This window comes from Lepidothrix coronata, unplaced genomic scaffold (assembly GCF_001604755.1).
Source record: "Lepidothrix coronata isolate B3197 unplaced genomic scaffold, Lepidothrix_coronata-1.0 Scaffold61, whole genome shotgun sequence".
Lineage (NCBI taxonomy): Eukaryota > Metazoa > Chordata > Aves > Passeriformes > Pipridae > Lepidothrix > Lepidothrix coronata.
This window is the reverse complement of record NW_016690241.1, coordinates 3600607-3618605: the sequence shown is the minus strand read 5'-3', so window position 1 is coordinate 3618605 and position 17999 is coordinate 3600607. Positions and strand designations below refer to the sequence as shown.

General features: G+C 36.4%; 1 protein-coding gene across 5 annotated transcripts in view; it reads right to left on the bottom strand.

Moving 5' to 3' along the window:
- LOC108498640 (mitogen-activated protein kinase kinase kinase MLK4) overlaps positions 1–17999 on the bottom strand; it is a 49518-nt gene that overhangs the window by 23472 nt on the left and 8047 nt on the right. For all 5 annotated transcript variants that reach the window (XR_001875251.1, XR_001875252.1, XM_017817584.1 and 2 more), the window contains exons 2-4: positions 6513–6693; positions 1489–1637; positions 560–735 (exon numbers count right to left, since the gene is read on the bottom strand). Coding sequence is in view for 3 of the 5 variants with exons in the window: in XM_017817584.1 (XP_017673073.1) it covers positions 560–735; positions 1489–1637; positions 6513–6693 (506 nt within the window). In the remaining 2 variants the exon portion in view is untranslated. The remainder of the gene's footprint in view (positions 1–559; positions 736–1488; positions 1638–6512; positions 6694–17999) is intronic.

Below are 17999 nucleotides of genomic sequence, written 5' to 3'. Positions count from 1 at the left end.
GATATGAGAGTATGGAAAGAACATCAGTGACAGAAATCTGAACGATAAACAATAGAAACTGGATTTGCTGATTCACGAATATGAGTTTGACCTTATTAATATCTGGCAAGAATGTGTCCCAAACTGCAACACTGAAAGACATCCATATTACCACTCTGTTCAGGAAGAAGAGAGATAAAAGCACTATCCCGTTTTTGGAAAAGAAGCCACAGGATACAGTCATATAAGAGGATGAAAGGCTTTTTGTTCCCACAGCTGAGGAGAATGTTCGACAGCAGCCGAAAATCTGCAGTGGTTATAAAGATTAGCCAAGTGATAAATGCAACTGAAGTGATACATTCAAACACATTTTAAAAAAGAGCCTAGAATGCCCCATTTACAGATCTACAACCTGTTTTCTTTGGGGAGACAGGTGTGGATATGATTCTTTTTCAACTGCCTGTATACTTGCATGAGTACATTGGTAAGCCACAATTCAAAAGTTCAAAATGGCTGTTATCACGTAAACACACACACATACCCTTCCTTCATTGCCATGCAATTGGAAAAATCAACTTACTTTTTCCTTGGTCCTCAATTCATTAAATATCTGCTGAATTTCCAATTTCCAGTCATCTTGCATGGAATGGAAAGACTCTTGAGGCATTTCAGTCATAACTGCCCCTTCGATGGCAGTAAGCTGTTCAAGAATTAAGGCAAACGATGGTCGGATATGAGGGTCCTGCTCCCAGCATTCTAGAATTTATCAAAATCCTGTCAGTTTTTAATAGTACAGAGAACTTTTTGAAGAACTACATGAATTTCAAGTTACTACTGCATTTCAGTTTCTACTATGTTCCCTTTACCTGCAAGGTTTCCCTAGTTTCTTTTCAATTTACAGAGGTGACATCTACTACTCGTACTCAGAGGACTGCTTTTGTATAAAGTGTAAACTTTTTTTTCATCTCTATCTTTAGCATCTGAAACAGCAAATCTAGCAGTATTGCTCAGAAGTGTTACATATAAAAGGTAAAGAAATTCATTAAACACATGGAAATAGCCATTAGCAAGCAATGTTTATTTCTCTCTAAAAGATTTCCAAAACATTTTTGACACTCAAGAAGAAACAATGAGGAAAAATGGCATTTGCAATTCTTCCTCTTGGGATTTTAATGTTGATCTGGTATTACTCTGTAGTCTGTTCTGTAATTTGTGAAAATTAATGCAATTTCAGTGTAAAAGGAAACCTGTAAAAATCAGAGCAAAAACTGTACTCTATCAGTACTGAAGACCTTATATGCAACACAGTAATAACTGTACGACTTCCTCAGAAACACACCCAACTGTCTGTAACACCAGACTGCTGTGTAAAAAAACCACCAAAATAATTGGTACACAGCACGTTATCAAATGAGGTATTTATTTTGCAACTCCATGACTATTACAAGCAAGGATACATACCCCCAAAATGTAAATATTTACATACATAGGAAGAAACAACATAGATACCTTTCATTAGTTTTGCAAATGGTTCAGGGCACGTGGATGGAATGGGCAGAGTAAGTTTATTGACAGCAACTCCATAAGCCACAGCGAGGCCATCGATGCCACGGTAAGGAACTTCTCCTGTAAGCAGTTCCCACAGCAACACTCCGTAACTACAAAAGGTAATTTTTTTTTAAAGTTATTTTCTGAATATTGACACATTGTTTACTCAAGAACAAACAAATAGCTGTCCAATCATGTACTGAAATTCATGAGGATTTCCGAGTCAAAGGCGAATGCCTTTAAGAGTCATCTCTACTTTTGTCATCTTACACCTTTCCACTAATAGCGATTAACCAAACTTGATATGACTTCAGGACTGGCCGTGCTCCCATTCAAAGTGTAAGCCTGAAGCCAAATCTATAGAAATGCTTGTATCACAAAAATCTGTCTAACAATCAGAAATTCGAATGACAGGAAAACAAGCAACCTTCTCCCCTCCAAAAAACAACCAAGCAACCAACCAACCAAAACAAACAATAAAAACAAATCCTCAGCAGAGCATTCAGTCCTTTCCAAACATTTCACAACAATTTACCTAGATGTACGTTTGTTTGGTTTTTTTTTTTAAATAATAGTAATAAAAACTACAGAAAACCCCCAGTTTTATCTGGAAGTCTGCATTTCTGATTCCCCTGTGTGTATATAAAGGCCAGCTAACTTGTCATTTCCCACTGAAGATGCAACGAGATTGAGAAATTATTTCACACACAACTAATTTCTCCATACTAGAGAAAAAAAACCTCAAAAAACCAAATAGAACAACATTGTTTCCAGTGAAAGCTGGTGGAATGAAGAAATCTTTTCTCAGTGTCAGGTACAGAAATCAAGAATTACAGGAACTCCTAATGCAGCAACAATAACCATAAGAATTTCTGCTACGCTCTTCACTTTAAAAGAAGAGCTGAGTGTTGCTTTTACCTTCTTTGGGTTTGTATGCCAAACTCTTGGCTTATTCAAATGATCCAAGCCCCTGCAAAGGGCTGGGACAGCATGCTTGCTGCCGTGGCTCTACAGCTCCTATTCCACCACCACTTAAATGGATATCTTTCACAGTCATTTTTGTGGAAGCAGGAACTACTCCTTTCAGAATCTAAGCCTAAAGTGGACTTAATGACTGGGTTTTGTTTTTTGTACGCCCCCTCCACCTCACTTCCCCTCCTCTCTTGTGGCCAGGGAACCACTAAGAGTAGAATAACGATACAAAGGACAACCTATTGCTGCTTTTGAATAGTTATGTGAGCAGGCAAAGGGAAAAAAACAGAATACAAACTATTGCTCTTGCCCCTTCTCTCCAGATGTGCAAAGAAACCACATGCAAGACCAGACTGAACTCTCCAACATGAGGAAAAATGTATACTGCACTGAGGAAATAAGGGCTATGTACCCCTCAGTACTCGATTTAGAGCAGTACAAGTAGAGCAGATGTGACAGGGAGGAGAACGCACGCTTGTTAAGTTTTTCTATCACTCTCTGCCTAATGAGGAAAGTCAGTCAGCATTATACAAGACCTTCCAACATCACTTTAGTAAACAATAAAACAGCAAACTACACAGTATCAGCACAAATATCAGCAGTGCTTTATTATCTGTGGTCTGTTTGTCTAGGAATTTTTGTGTCTCACAAAATCTTATAAAACTAATGAATTTACAGTTCCAATACTTATTCAAAAGCGGAGGAAAATAGTCCGTACCTGTCTATAAAAGACAAAGGAATAAAAAAGTCTTATGGTTAATAATTTCCTCCTGATTTTTCTGGTCTAATCTCTGCATTTGCTTGTATACTTGAAGAAGGATAAAATAAAATAATAAATTCCAATTTGTTTTAAATTAGTGGTATTCTGACAAAAATGAATACAGTGTTTCCTGCAGTACACACGTATTTTATGCCTGATGGAGGAATACTGAACTAGAGTTCATTTTTGTGCTTAGAGAAAGAGTAAAAAATCTCTCAGCAAGCACAGACTATTCTAAATTCAAGGAATTTCCTTGTTCAGACTATTCTATACGTATTTTATCATGAATTCTGAAGGTAAGCAGAACATTAAATTTAACTAAAAAGAAGTCACCTTTATAAAAAGTTGTGTCATACTATTAGCTTTAGTTGTATTTAGAATTCAAGCCTTTAATCTTTAATAGTTCTCAACAGTGCAAATAAGGTGATTGTAAAGTTTCAAACAGACCAATACAGTAACAGCCTTTTAATGAAAGCAGTCTTAATATCAAGTACCAAAGGCCAGCATTATGGGGGAAAAGCTGTGAGGAGGAAGCCTCAACACATTATAGTCTTCCCATGCTGGAGTGTTCTTTATCTAGAACAACAACTACTTATTAACTCTCAATTACAGAAGTAGCTACTTTGTGTATTAAATTTCACACACAATTGTCCTGTGTATACAGTCAGAGCTTCTAAGAAACAGCTTTTTTTTAAGGAACAAAAGCCATGTCCCTTTCCAATTTCAGCAAAAGGCCAAAAACACAGGCTTGAAATACACATTTTTAAACCACGAAAACTAATGCACTTTCAAAAATATGGTAAATATTTTCACTATTAAAATTATTTTCCTGCAGTCAAATGTGATTTAAGTCTTACTATATCTCATGCCAATGAACACTTGCTGGTTTTACATATTTCAAAAGAAGAAAATCTGAAGGTAAAGTTCTCAAAGTTTATTTTACTCTACAATCCATCTTCTAGAGCAGTAAGCACTGCTATATCAATCACTTTTAATTTATACAAATGTGCTAGGCAAAAGCAGCTACAAATTCTGCTGTATAGTAAATGCTTCCCAGCTTTGCCCAGGGCTTGTACAACCAAGACACATGTTACTGTAAAGACCACTGCTGAAGCACACCATCAGCACTTGGAAATCTGTGGGCATATCTGCACTTTCAGGCTCCATACACAAAACTAAGACCAATGTACCACTTAGAAGTGCATGATGATTGATGGAAAGGTAGGGCTAAAAAAGTAGAATTCTTGTTTGGGAATTTGGGAGTATATGTCAAAGAATAATAAATCCAGTAGTTAAAACTCTGGCTTGGAAAGCAAAAGGATACATGTGCAGGGCCTGGAAAGCACTAATTCTGCTATCTAGGATGACACCTGAGAACATGCAGCCTGGAAGGCTCTGCATGAAAATACTCCCACAACATTTCCAAGCACTGGCAAATTCTGGAAGACTAGTTACAAGTGTGAGTAGCCTCAATTGCTCTTTTTTTTCTAATAAGAGGTCTGCAGATACCATTTGGAGTCTCAGAATTCGGTATGTGTAACTGAAGTTTAGATTTCTCTTGAAAGTTGGTAACCTGAATACTTTTTAAAGCAAAAACCACTCTTGTAATCAGGGTATTCTTTATTTGCTTTTCTTTTAAAGAAAGAGTAAAGATAAGCAAAAGAATAGATAAAGGTGCAGTAAGCAGAAAATCTTTAGAAGCTAAGAAAGTATAAACTATACTGTAAAACGCAGCCTTTCTACTTAAAAACCTCTCCTGTTAGACTTCCATCATTGAACTAAATACTTACATTTTTACAAGAGAGGCGTGCAGAAGAGAAGGCGAAGAAGAGAAATACTGTAGGTTCCAAAAATGTAAACTAATGTTGCAGCAGAATATAAAATAATTGCACCAAAGCATACCCCCTCAGATACCTAAAATCACAGCAACAAGACTGGACAGGACCTGTAATTAAGCATGGAATACAGCTGATTAGGGAAACGCCTACACGCAACCTCCACCCCGCAAAAGAAAAAAAAAATTAAAGAAAAAAGTAAGAATGGAAAAAAAAAAAAAAAAAGAATGAAGCAAAAGATGTTGCCCAACTGGGCATCAACTCAGACTGATGCAAAAAAAATTGGTTCCAGACAAATGAGTGTCACAAAACAGCAGTGCAGATACAGAATCATCCTGAGAATACCAGAAGTATTACTTCATGCTGCAGAATATCATGCATCTAAGCAAAACAGGACCCTATTTTTGAATAATACAACACAGAACATGTATAAGGCGGCATGAGAAAACAGATTGAATTCCTTCTCTCCTTCCCCAAATAGCTGCCTTGGATCCTTCAGAGAAAACATATCAAAAAGAAAGGAAATACAGACTTTTCAGGGTGAGGCATAGCAGCTTGTAGAGCCTACTGTGCAATCACTGCTTTTCTGTACTCACAAAACACAACTAAATTAAAGTTTAAATTACCCTTCTACAGTACATGTATCCCACACTACATCACTCAAAACCAGCATCATTAGTGAGAGCCATATTATTTATATTATCCACAATAACGTCTTTAACGAGAAATTCACAAATTTAACGTAGGGCGTTTCCCATCTTTAAAATTAGAGAGCAAGTTAAAACAATTTGTGCTGAATACACTCTCCTCACTCCAGCTAGTGGAAGCAAAATCTCTATAAATGTAGAACCTTAAACTTTCACACACAATCACATTCTGGAGTCCTAAAAACAGCACTAATTCAAGTTAACATCTGGCAAAATTCTGGTTTGCAGCTTATTTTTATTTATCAGACAAATAAGGTAATAATAGGTTGGTCCCATTCTTCAAGCAGTTTCAGAATTTTCAGACATCTGATACAAGGTAAACCTACCAATATGAGAACAATCACACATTAATATGGCAAAAGCATACAGTTGTTTATATTAAGAGTCCAGATAAATACTTGGGTATCTTAATCAACAGGTACTTTAAAGGCTTCTCTTAATGAGACCTTGCTTTAAAAAAAGGAAAAAAAACTTCTGTTACTTTCCCTTTCCCTCCTCCAACATGTAAATAATGGATAATAAAAGATAGAAAAAATGAAGCAGATACTGAGAAATGCATTTGCTTCTTAGAAGAGCTAAACTTGCCATATGTTGAGACAATAACCTAGCAAACCACAAAAAAAAAAAATAAAAGAAACCACAAATCAAAATTCTCTCAAAAACCTCAACATAGTTCCAGCAAACAGGGTCTTCAGCAGACAGACTTCTTACCTCCAAATATCACTTCCTTTAGAAAACATGGAGGACTTGATAACTTCTGGAGCCATCCAGGCATAAGTCCCCGCTGCACTCATTTTGGTTGTTCTGTGCCACTCTCTAGCCAGACCGAAGTCTGTAATCTTCAGAGTTTTATTACAAATGTCATCATGTTCCATCTTCTCTAGCAACAAAACTGCAAAAGATTGAGTTTGTAAATTAATGCAATGGCAAATAAAAAAATATCCATTCCTGTTATTAATTTCACATACAATTTGTACAGCACAGATAATTGTATACTTTAAATGTTGTGAAAATATTATTGCAATTTTTATAAGCATGAAAATTTTTTTTGGTAATTCTAAGCTATTTCTTGCTTTCATAGCTTAGAATACCTACAGTGTCGTGAGTTCTTTATGCAACTGTGTGAACATATATTAAACTAGCATAAAAAAAATCCATGGGACGTGTAAAGTAAATCACATAACTATAAGAAAGCCCAGAATCTTAATATCCCAAATGATGACAGGCTGTGAGAAAAGTATTCACTTTGCAACAAGATTCTGAAATAATAAAAAATACTAGCACTAGTAAACAAAAAACAAATGTAAAGAATTCTTATAAAAGACATAGAAAAAAAAAATCAGGATACATTAGGTCACTGTATAAAATCCATCCTTAATGCTGCACCCAATCCTGGCTCCCACTCATCTCAGAAAGTATACAACAGAACTGAAAGTGGCATGGAAAAGGACACAATCAGGGTGTTCAAAACAATATCCACGGCTACAAGCCTTCCCCCAGGAAAAGAAACATTTGTGAACAAAATCTATACAACACCTATGTCATGAAGAAAATTATAGGTAATAATTGTTCACAGTTTCTCAATAGAAGAAATGGATGCTCATTGGTTAAAATTAGCGGATAAGAATCAAACACATGGCAGTCATTCATACAACATACAGGTAGGTGAACTTTGGAATTCTTGGCACAGTATGTGAATATTATTATTTTACAAAGCATCTACACAAATTCACAGAAGTCAACTTGATACAGGAAATTTATATCAAGAAAGTTAGTTTATGTTCAAGAAATCGCTGGGCCACAAATCAGAACAAGTTGGGAGAGTCAGTTTGCCTTGGGAGTCCCCAACTGACAACAGGACACTAGACTTGGATGTTATGTTATGTTATATACACTGCACTTTCACAAATGTTAGAGAGTAAATTATCCTTTTTTGCTGTTGCATCCCACAGTGTATATGCCGTGTTGGACTTGTCTGGAACACAACAGAATTGGCAGAGCTGTAGTACCTCTTCACTAAACAGTGTTTAAAGAAGAGAACTAGGTTACTGTGTTAGAGCTCACAAGCAGGGAGACAACAGATGGAAATGAATCACTTTAATACACCATAATTTTAACTCTATATTCAGGTCCTGTCACTGCTTGTGGTAGCAACTGTTAATTTTGACTTTCTGGCATAAAGGCCAAAGATTAAATTACAACTAAGAGGAATCATAAACATATGTGTTTTCTACCTATATGTATGGCAAAACACAATACAGGGAACCCATTAACAAAAGAGCAGATGAAGAATTACCCTCCCTTACAGAGGAAAAACTGATGACCTTGCACTTGCAATTGAAATAATTTTTACTGGTAGAGATTAATCACAGTCTTACAAGTATTTAAAAAAATACATCAAATCCAGATAAAAGACAAAGAACCCACATTCCCTTTTCAATAACCTTCTCAACACTGAGTAGAAGAAACGAAGGCGAAAATGGTACAGACAAACCAAGAGCTCACCAATGAAAACCACCAGAACAAGTTAAATTCATGCAATAGTTTTTATACTTTTATACTTGAATCAAAGACCTATTGTTTGCTATTCTATTTCAAACATGTTCAGCAGAATTCCTGACATTCCTTGTCAGTCAATGTGACCGAAACCAAAAACAGTCAGTCTTGCAAAAGGTAATAACTGGCATGTGACCAAGTTTCATCCTACAACAGGACAACGTTTCTTAGCAGTTCAAACTTCCCTTTCCGGCCGGTAGCCAGGCAAACAATACTATATACACATTACTTAGCAGCTGGGTAGTAAAAATGATCAGCATAGCTGAGTAGCACTGCATAAGAGCTTACCTTGCAGTAGCCTAGCAACCTTTAGCATAGCATCTTTATGCCACTTCCATAGCCCTTGCTGGATGCTAACCTGTGAGAAGTTATTTTACAGTCTCCAGTTTACCCCGTTTACTCAGCCCCCCCTTGTTTCTTTTTCAAATGCTTTAAATAGTCTTTTCTGGCTCCAATATACATGCAATGTTAAGCTGGGCAAGAGCCAGTTTAGCACTTTTGGGTTTACTTCAACGTTTTTCAGGCTTTTTATTTTCGACAAAGAATAAAGTTTCTCCTTACATCAGTGCTTTACTCCTGGCAAACCAGCCCTAAATACTCAGAAGTACAAAGACTATTTGAAAAATTACCCATCAAAATCCTGGATTAGATTAGGAATGCAGAAACGCAGGGAAATCCTATGTCCTTGTTTATTTACATATAAGTAAGGACATAGGATAAGGATATTTATATAACCTTATTTATTTCTACATAAGCAAAATGAGATATATGTTTCTGAATTATTCAAAATCTAAGAGAAGGAGACTATGTTTGATGCGAGAAAACTATGCATCAAACTAATATGAAACTTCACCTTGGACCCAAACATTGCATTTACTACAGCCAGGAAAAAAAAATAATTAAATAAATAAATATACATAAATAAATAAATATTATTTCTACCAGTAACACAATTTTCAACTCAATTCTCAGTCAGTACATCTCTCTTTGTGACTCTACCTTTCTGCAATGAGATCAACAAGAAAGTAAATTTATTAATATCACAGAGTAGGAGCTAGGATGCCATGGATCAGGCACTGCTTGAATATAAGAGACAGTGCATGCCCAGAACCATTTACAGCTGGGGAAGAAAAATGTTACTGCATGTTTTTTTCAATAACTCCTGAAATATAAATTGACAAGTTGAAGAAAAAAAGCAAAAAAAAATTCCTTAAGACAGAGAGAAAAATGAGAAGTAAACTGGTATTAAAAGTGCTAGATGTATCATAAAATCATAAAGGTTGGAAAAGACCTCCAAGATCATTGAGTCCAACCTTTGACCAGACAGCACCATGCCAATTAAACCATAGCACTAAGTGCTATGTCCTTTGACATACAAGTCATTCCTTGTCATGTCACTGTCCAGGCATGGTGAATCCACCACCTTCCTGGGCAGCCCCTTCCAATGCTTGACAACCCTTTCCATAAAGAAATTGTTCCTGGTGTTTGATCTGAATCTCCCTTGGCACTACTTGAGGTCATTTCCTCTTGTCTGGTTATTGTTGCCTCAGAGAAGAGGCCAACCCCCACCTGTCTAGAACTTCCATTCAGGTAGTTGTAGAGCGTGATAAGATCTCCCCAGAGACTCCTTTTCTCCAGGCTAAACAACCGAAGTTCCCTCAGTCACTCCTCACAAGACTTGTGCTCCAGACCCTTCACCAGCCTCATTGCCCTTCTCTGGACACTCTCCAGCACCTCAATGTCCTTCTTGAAGTGAGGGGCCCAAAACTGAACATAGGATTTGACGTTCGGTCTCACCACTGCCAAGCACAGGGGAAGAATCACTTCCCTAGTCCTGCTGGCCATACAGTTGCTGATGCAGGCCAGGATGCCAATGGCCTTCTTGGTCACCTGGGCACACTGCTGGCTCATGTTCAGCTGCTCTCAACCAGCACTCTCAGGGCCTTTACCATCAGGCAGCTTTCCAGCCACACTTCCCCGTCTGTAACGCTGCCTGGGGTGGTTGCGACCCAAGTACAGAACTCTGCAGAATCAAGACACTTCTGACAGCGCAGCTAGCATACATGAGGACTCTAACAGAATACATAACAAAGAGACTGCTACTTTACCATACAGTTGAACAAAATCTTACACTAATCAGCTGTCTAACATATCTAAAAAAAACTTAGAAATCCAGGTACTACTCACCCTAGAGCACTGAAGGAAGAAACTCACAGAATTATGAAATAATTCAGGTTGAAACAGACCTCAAGGTGTTAAACCTCCCACTCAAAAGCAGGGCTAACATTGTAAAAAGTCTAAATCTGCTATGAAATATTTTTACAAATTTGTAATGGTTATGGCACTCTATGGCAGAAAAAAGTAAAAGATATCTATATTAAAACTGAAGTATATTCACTCAAGTACAGATATTAATGTAAATGTCACCTTAGAAGAGATTTTGAAAAAACTATTTAAGGACATCAAGGCACAGAAAAAACCCAGCAAAATTACAGCAGAGTCACATTACAGATAGCTCACATCACACTAGTCCCATTTTGGCCAACAGATGGTTTCTTAGAAAGCAATAAGGTAGCAGACCTGAGCAGATGTAAATACCTTTTAGAAAGTTCAATCATACAGACAGAATAAGGGTTAATCAATGCATTCCATACAGCTGTTTATAAAGGAAAATCTTAGAAGACAAATTATCAGGATAAAGATGAACCATCAGTGGTGTTTATTAGAAAGCTGTTTTATTTCACATGTATAGAGTAAAAATACAAGGAGCATTTGAAGAACTGATAGCATAGTCAGAAGATAGTGCCCAGTCGAGAAAGAACAAACCATCATACTAAAAAACATGCAAAGTTGCAAGAGATCAATCATAAAATCTACAGCGATAAAGCACAGGTGAAGGAAAAAGAAAAGCCTGGCTATTCTGGCTAACAGAAGGAAAACTAGCAGCTACATGCAGTTGTGCAAGTAGCTCACGCAACTCTAAACGGCACCAGAAAAGGCTTTGTTTAGTAGAAACAGGGAAGTATCAATAGAATTTTACAAAGCAAAACATCTCATATGAAATACTGAATGACTAAACCTGCACATACGTGTTCAGCAACAGCAACTGAAGCAGATGCAGAAAACAGAATAGTTAGGATCCTTTAACGTCTTTCATTTAGATAAAATCAGAAGAGCTTGTCCTTTTTGCTAGGCTAAACAAAGGCTGAGAGAAGTTATGAGAACAGAAGTTAGCCATGCCTAGAAACAGAATGCCGACTTAGAGCATTGGTGCTCTTACCAATAAAATATTCTCCTAGGTGTCCCAGCTGATCTGTCTTACAGGCATGCTTGTGATTAAACTCAGTTCTAGATCTGGAGCTACCAGGGTAGGGAGTCATATGCAATCTCAATTTTTTCATTTCCTCTTTTCTCCTAACCCCCTTTTTGGCCCTCCTCTTCAGTGTAAAGCATAGTTTAGTCCTCAAAAAAGATCAACATATGCTCCTGTCCAACCTAATGGTTCCTGAAATAGTAGTGCCATTAATATTTCTTGCTTTCTGCATTATCATAGTTACAGCTTGAGTATTTTTCTACTAATCTTATGACACAATGCAAATATTTCATGGTGTAACAGTATGAAGATAAGATGTCCTACACACTTTCAAAAACTAAAATCTAACACACAGTTGTCCAAGACTGCAATGGAACCAGCCAGTCCTTCCCAAGTCTGTGTTCCTCTAATTACAACAAAACCAGCAACAACTCTTTGTCAAACCACTGCTGTTCCTACACAAGCTGTTCTTAGTCAAGAAAGGCACAGAATTTAGGTTTGAAAAGGAGGTACAGGTCCTGTTAAAATCCCACTCAAATGCTCCTAGTTCCTGCTCCTTTTCCTTCACATCACTCTCATCTCCAAACTCCCCTCTGGCAGTAAAAGCTCTCTTTGAGGTGAGCAAGAGGTAAGATACACATTAAGTGGCAGCCCAGGTCTGGCCAGAGTTTGACAAGAGCTACCTTTCTCTGCTGCGTTCTCTTTGCTGGTAAGCTTAAGTTGAAATTTTATTGGGGAAAAGAAAAAAAATGAAGTGAGAACCTGTATATGGACAGATAGGCCAGAAATAATAGAACAGAGCACATTTAGACAAATCAAAGATTCCTGGATGTGCATGTCTGCCAAATTCAGACAGGTCCCGAACTATACCCCCATACTTTTAGGACTGAGCTGAAAGCCTAGAGAGGAACCAGAAGTATTCATTCAAATTGCAAGTACTTTGTTTAAAGCATAATTTTAAATCAAAGGCTCATGTTCTTGCCTCAGCTTCTCTCCTTTTTATTTCTTAAAATTCACGGAGCTTAAGAAACTATTTACAGCAAGCCTGAGGGAAGCCTGGACAGATGTTTTAGTTGGCAGCACACCTAGGAAACCTCCACCTAGAACTAAGCTCTTCAATGCTACTCTTTCAATGTAGCTTATTTCCTACAGTCTTTGTTTTCTTCTGGTTACTAAGTATATACAGATTTTATTTCTCCAACCTTATCTATCTCAAAGTCTCCATTTAATACAACACTTCATTTGAAAAATTTATTGAAATCCAAAGACTTCATGCAGTGAAGACTTCAATGCAGTTTTATTGCATTCATAATACATTCCAGCACTTTCAGGTGACCATTTTCAGTTACCAGCCATATAAAACAATTAAATAAACAAGGTATTCTGAGAGAAGCCAAGACAACGGATTGAACACCTTTTCAAAAGTTTAGATGTACTGAATTCAAACTAATCTCATAATGCTTAAGCTTAAAAAAAAGTCATCTGGAAATTCTATCATCTTTACACCTTCTACTATACCCTCTTTATATTATCTATTTTATTACTTCTAAAAATAAAACATTAAGCAACCTTATTTTCCCAAGTTAGTTATTTGCCACCAAATGCTTCTTGCTACCTTATCTGCAGTTTGCTAAATAGATGACTATCATGGGTTTTGCAAATATAAGCTATTTAATAGCACATCTGTTTAAGTTACTATGGTTATAGGTAAGACTGCCTACATTCACCACCACTCATAAAATCATTCTTAGAGAATACCAGAAGGAAAAGAAAGATGTTATGCTATATAACTCTACTTGTACAGAAATTGTTCAGACAATGCTGCTACTGTTTCTGTTCCCCCTGCACCCAGTCAGTTCCCTCTCCACCTGTTTGCAAGTGAATCTGGTTCCTGTTAATTCACTAAATCAACAAGCAACAAAATCAGCAGGATGACCTTGCATCTTTACCTGGGAAACAAATAGGAAGAAAGAAACCTTATTAAAAGTTGCATATTCAGGTAATGAAACACAGTACCTTGCAACATTAAGAGACCCGCCTCCATTATTTGGAGCTGTTACTTGACTCCAATTGTACTTGCAAATTAAAATTTAAACACTACTTATAGAAGCCATGTCCGGTTTTTAAACTGTAAATTAACTATCAAAGTGAAAGCATTAAGTGTGTGAACCATAAATTAACTATCACAGTAAACAGATTAACTGATCAGAACATCTTTGGTATGTACAGAAGATGATACTTCTGCCTGTATGGCCTCGCTTCTTAAATACCTTCCTTTTTTCCTGTGGGTTCTCAGGATGGGTTCTACTATCTCTGTAGCTATTATCTGTCAGATCATGATTATCTCACTAGATTAATTTTAGAGCCCACCATCAGCAAGGAAATTTCATCCTTTAAACACCAATTACATATGCAGGAGGCATTTCTCTACTTTTTTATTCTACGGATACCGTGCTCCTCTGACATCTACATCCCTTTGCAGCAGGCATATAACCAGTTCTTAATCTTCACACTAAACTGAAAGGAACAGTTTGTTCTTAAATGTATTTGTCTTAAAATATGTAGCTTTAAAAAAAAAAAAATTGTAGCTTACAGGAGCCAACATATATAAAAAAAAAAAATAAAAGAAATCCTGAACAAAGTGTTCCCAATTGGAAAGCCAAAACAAGACAAAACTTGACACAAAAAGTCCTTGACAGCATGAATTGACAAATACACACCAACCCCATAAAAAACCCCACATCCCATAGTGGGACATGTGGCCCAAAAAAACCAGCAAAGGATGAAAATGAGTAGGAGTCATCTGCCTGTCCGGAGGAAACGGAGGGAAAAGGAGAGAGAGGAAGAGAGACAAGAGATTTCGACAGCTTCAACACAGCTTGCGTCACCATTTTTGCTTCCCCTTCCCTTCTTTAATAACTATTATTAAAGCAACTTTGGGCAAATGGAAACTTGAGAGAAAGAAGCAGTTTTAACAAGTTATTGGCACAGACTGCAGATGCTACTGTAAGAGGAAGTACCAGAGGTAATGAGCATTTATAATTAGACATTCAAATAGTCATAATTTAAACAGTAGATCATCAGTAAATTCTGAAAAATGTAAGATTTGGATATTGCATCAGCAAAAAATCAAAAGCAGACCAGACACTAAACATTCTCAAGTTCTTTGTCTAATAAAATATTAAACTTAATTCTCCTATTTAAATACTAAATTTAAGAAAAGCAACATCATTAAAACAATTCCTCCATAATTTTACAATTACATGGAAATCAGTCAATACTGAAACTTAGCTTTAAAACTCAAAACACTCAGTTGTGTGATATCCACCAGGAACTTCCATACTTATTTGAAACAGCAATTACTTTCTTTTAAGCTCGCTCTTCTTTCCTTTCTATTAATTTTTAAAAGGTAGCTCTGAAAAAAAAAAACAACAAAAAACAACAACAAAAAAAGAAAAAACCAAACAAAAAAAAACAAAACAAAACAAAACAAAAAAACAGTGACCAAAATTTGGGCAGATGAGAAGGAAATGCTAAGAACAACTAGCATTAATAGTTAGGTGGTGAATCACTCATTCCTGACTAAGATATTCTTCTAGTTTCAAACTCGACAGAATAAAGTGGCTATGTATCCATTCCTTAAAGAAAATCACCCTTGTTATGAAAGTGATTTATTTTTTTAAGGAAATTCATCATCCTATTCCTGAAAGAAACAAATATAAGGCAAACTAAACGTATTATGTTCAAACTACATAAGAAATTTTAGTCAATATATAATACATCAGGTACAATTTCCTTCAAGAGAAACTTTCAGAAAACATATTAATTGCCTCCCTAACTCCAAATTCAAGATCTGGCAATACCCTTCAAAACAAAGTAAATCAATATATGTCATACAACATACAGGGCAATGCAGACAAGGTTTATAATCTCAAAAATTTCATCCAGGGGCAAGAGCTGACAGTAGCTACCTTCCTTTAGAACTAAAACTTTAACTTATGTATCGTTAGTCAAATCACTTTTTCAGTATTTTAAATCCACGAATATTTCATTCAGACTTGGCTTGCATTTATAGTTATTTTTTTTGAAGTAAACAGAACGTGACTGGAAGCGATTGGATACTTCAAGCTAATCAGAAGAATACACAGCTTCTGAATACGCGGAAGTATTTACATAGTTGGCACACTTGTCCTGATCATAACATATTACGCTCGGCAATTATGAACTTCCTTGTTGCTTTACTTTTTGTGATCTATATCGAGGTGCATTTGATGTGTTGAAATTAGAACATTTAATACGAAAAAAGTCATGTGAAAATTAAAGAAAGTTTAATAGAAATATATACATACCTAAAAAATTAAAAACACATTCTACCTTTAAAGGTGACTTACTAACCAATCTGAAGGATAAGGGTGTAGGCTGAGGTCACAACCAAGACTGTAAGAGCTTGCTTTCACTAAAATACTTACCTTAACCTCCTTTTCAGTTACAGCCCCTCATCCTCCCAGCTTTTTCTTTTCCCTGCAGACTGAGTCTAGAAACTGGGTAGTCTTGGGAGACTCAGCTAGCTAGATAGCTCAGCAGAAAATGATGCCTGCAAATAAAACAGCTTAGAGTAGTTTCCTGCTGGATCTCTCAGCTGATTTAACCCAGACCTACTGACCACACAAGCAGAGATGTGTAGTCTGCTGACATGTGTCAGGGGAGAGAACCTGTGTCTGGGGATGGGTGGGGAAGCCTCCTCCTGCAGCTGCAAAACAAAGCCACACATCACCTGTTGTAACAAGTGGGAAATCAAGCAACTTTTCAGAAATAATGGGTCTAACTCTTTTACATCCAGTTTTAGTCATGAGCTTTAAAGATAGAACCCAGCTTTGCCACTTTTTTCCACCATAAAATCACCTTTGATGAAATTTACTACTGAAAAGAACCCGCTGAATAAACTGAAGACAAAAAATAATTTTCTCGGTCCCTTTGAAGATGCCTACTGCTGTGAATCCATATAAACTCTGGTTGTAGATGTTTAGTCAATTTTAGTCATTGAGTTCCCCTAAAATCTCATCCGTTAACATGAAATCCTTTAATTTCTATGAGGAATTTTAATAAGTTTCACTACAAAGAATTCTGACTTAGGCTGTCAGTTTCTTTTATAAGGAATATTTGAAAGAGTCTTACTATGAAAAAAAAAAAAAGCCAAACAACCTCTTTCAAAACAAAGCAGAAAGAAACCTGGACAATTTTTGAGCCTCCTTTTTTTTTTTTTAATACAAGACTTAGGAGAAAAAAAGATTAAAAAAATCATCAAAATATATTCTGTGGGATAGAATTCCTGCATTCCATCCTTGCAGTTTCTTCAATAGCTGAGGAGTAGCCTCTCAGGACCGTGCACTTTCAAGAACTCTAATCTTTGTTAATAGCAAAAGCAAAACACTTATTTTGAAACGAGAACTCTGCAAACTTGACAGTGGTCTCTTGGGAAGAGAAAATGAAAGGGAAAACCTGCTGTTTTTTCCCAATAATTAGTCAACATTCAGCAATGAGTTAGAAAGTACAATTTTTTTCCTCTGTACATAACACATAAGGAAGTAAACACAATTAATTTCAGGAAGAACAGTGGCATCTAATCCTAACAGAAAACGACAAAATTGCCTAAACATTTAGAACTAAAATGTAACCAGTTCCAAGGGTTAACTTGTCCCATAATGAACTACAGCAATGAAGCATTTACTCCTGCATTTTTGAGAGGGAGGGCCGACTTATCAGCTCTGAGTTAATAGCACAGCTGCCAAAACACAGATTTTAGTCACTATGAAGAGAACAAAGCATGATTATATAGCCAACACTGGCATGTCTAGGACTGATTTAACTGGAGCTATGACCCCACACACACAAAAAAAAAAGGTTAAACTTGGCAGGAAGCTCCAAGAAGGAAGAATACTTCTGTGGCATTATACAAATTATGTAACTTTTCTGACCTACCATACAAAACCCACTAATTTAAGATGCAGTAAGTGGGTCAAAATTTAAACATTCACTCACTTTCAGTGACTGGTCTGAGGTAAGCTGTCACTAACATGGTCAAGCAAGACAAAAATGGTGAAATGTAGTTTTAAGCTGTCAACCCAGGAATGTGCATTTATGACACCAGTTGTTATTTTTTTACTGCTTGACAGCCAAGTCATTTGGCATTTAATTTTTTATCTATTTTTATCTATATATAATCTGTATTTTTTTTTACTTCAATGCCATAATTTTGCTTCTAATAAACAAAACAACCCCAAAGCTCAAAACAAAAAAAAGAACCAAAAAAAAACCCACAACCAAAAAAA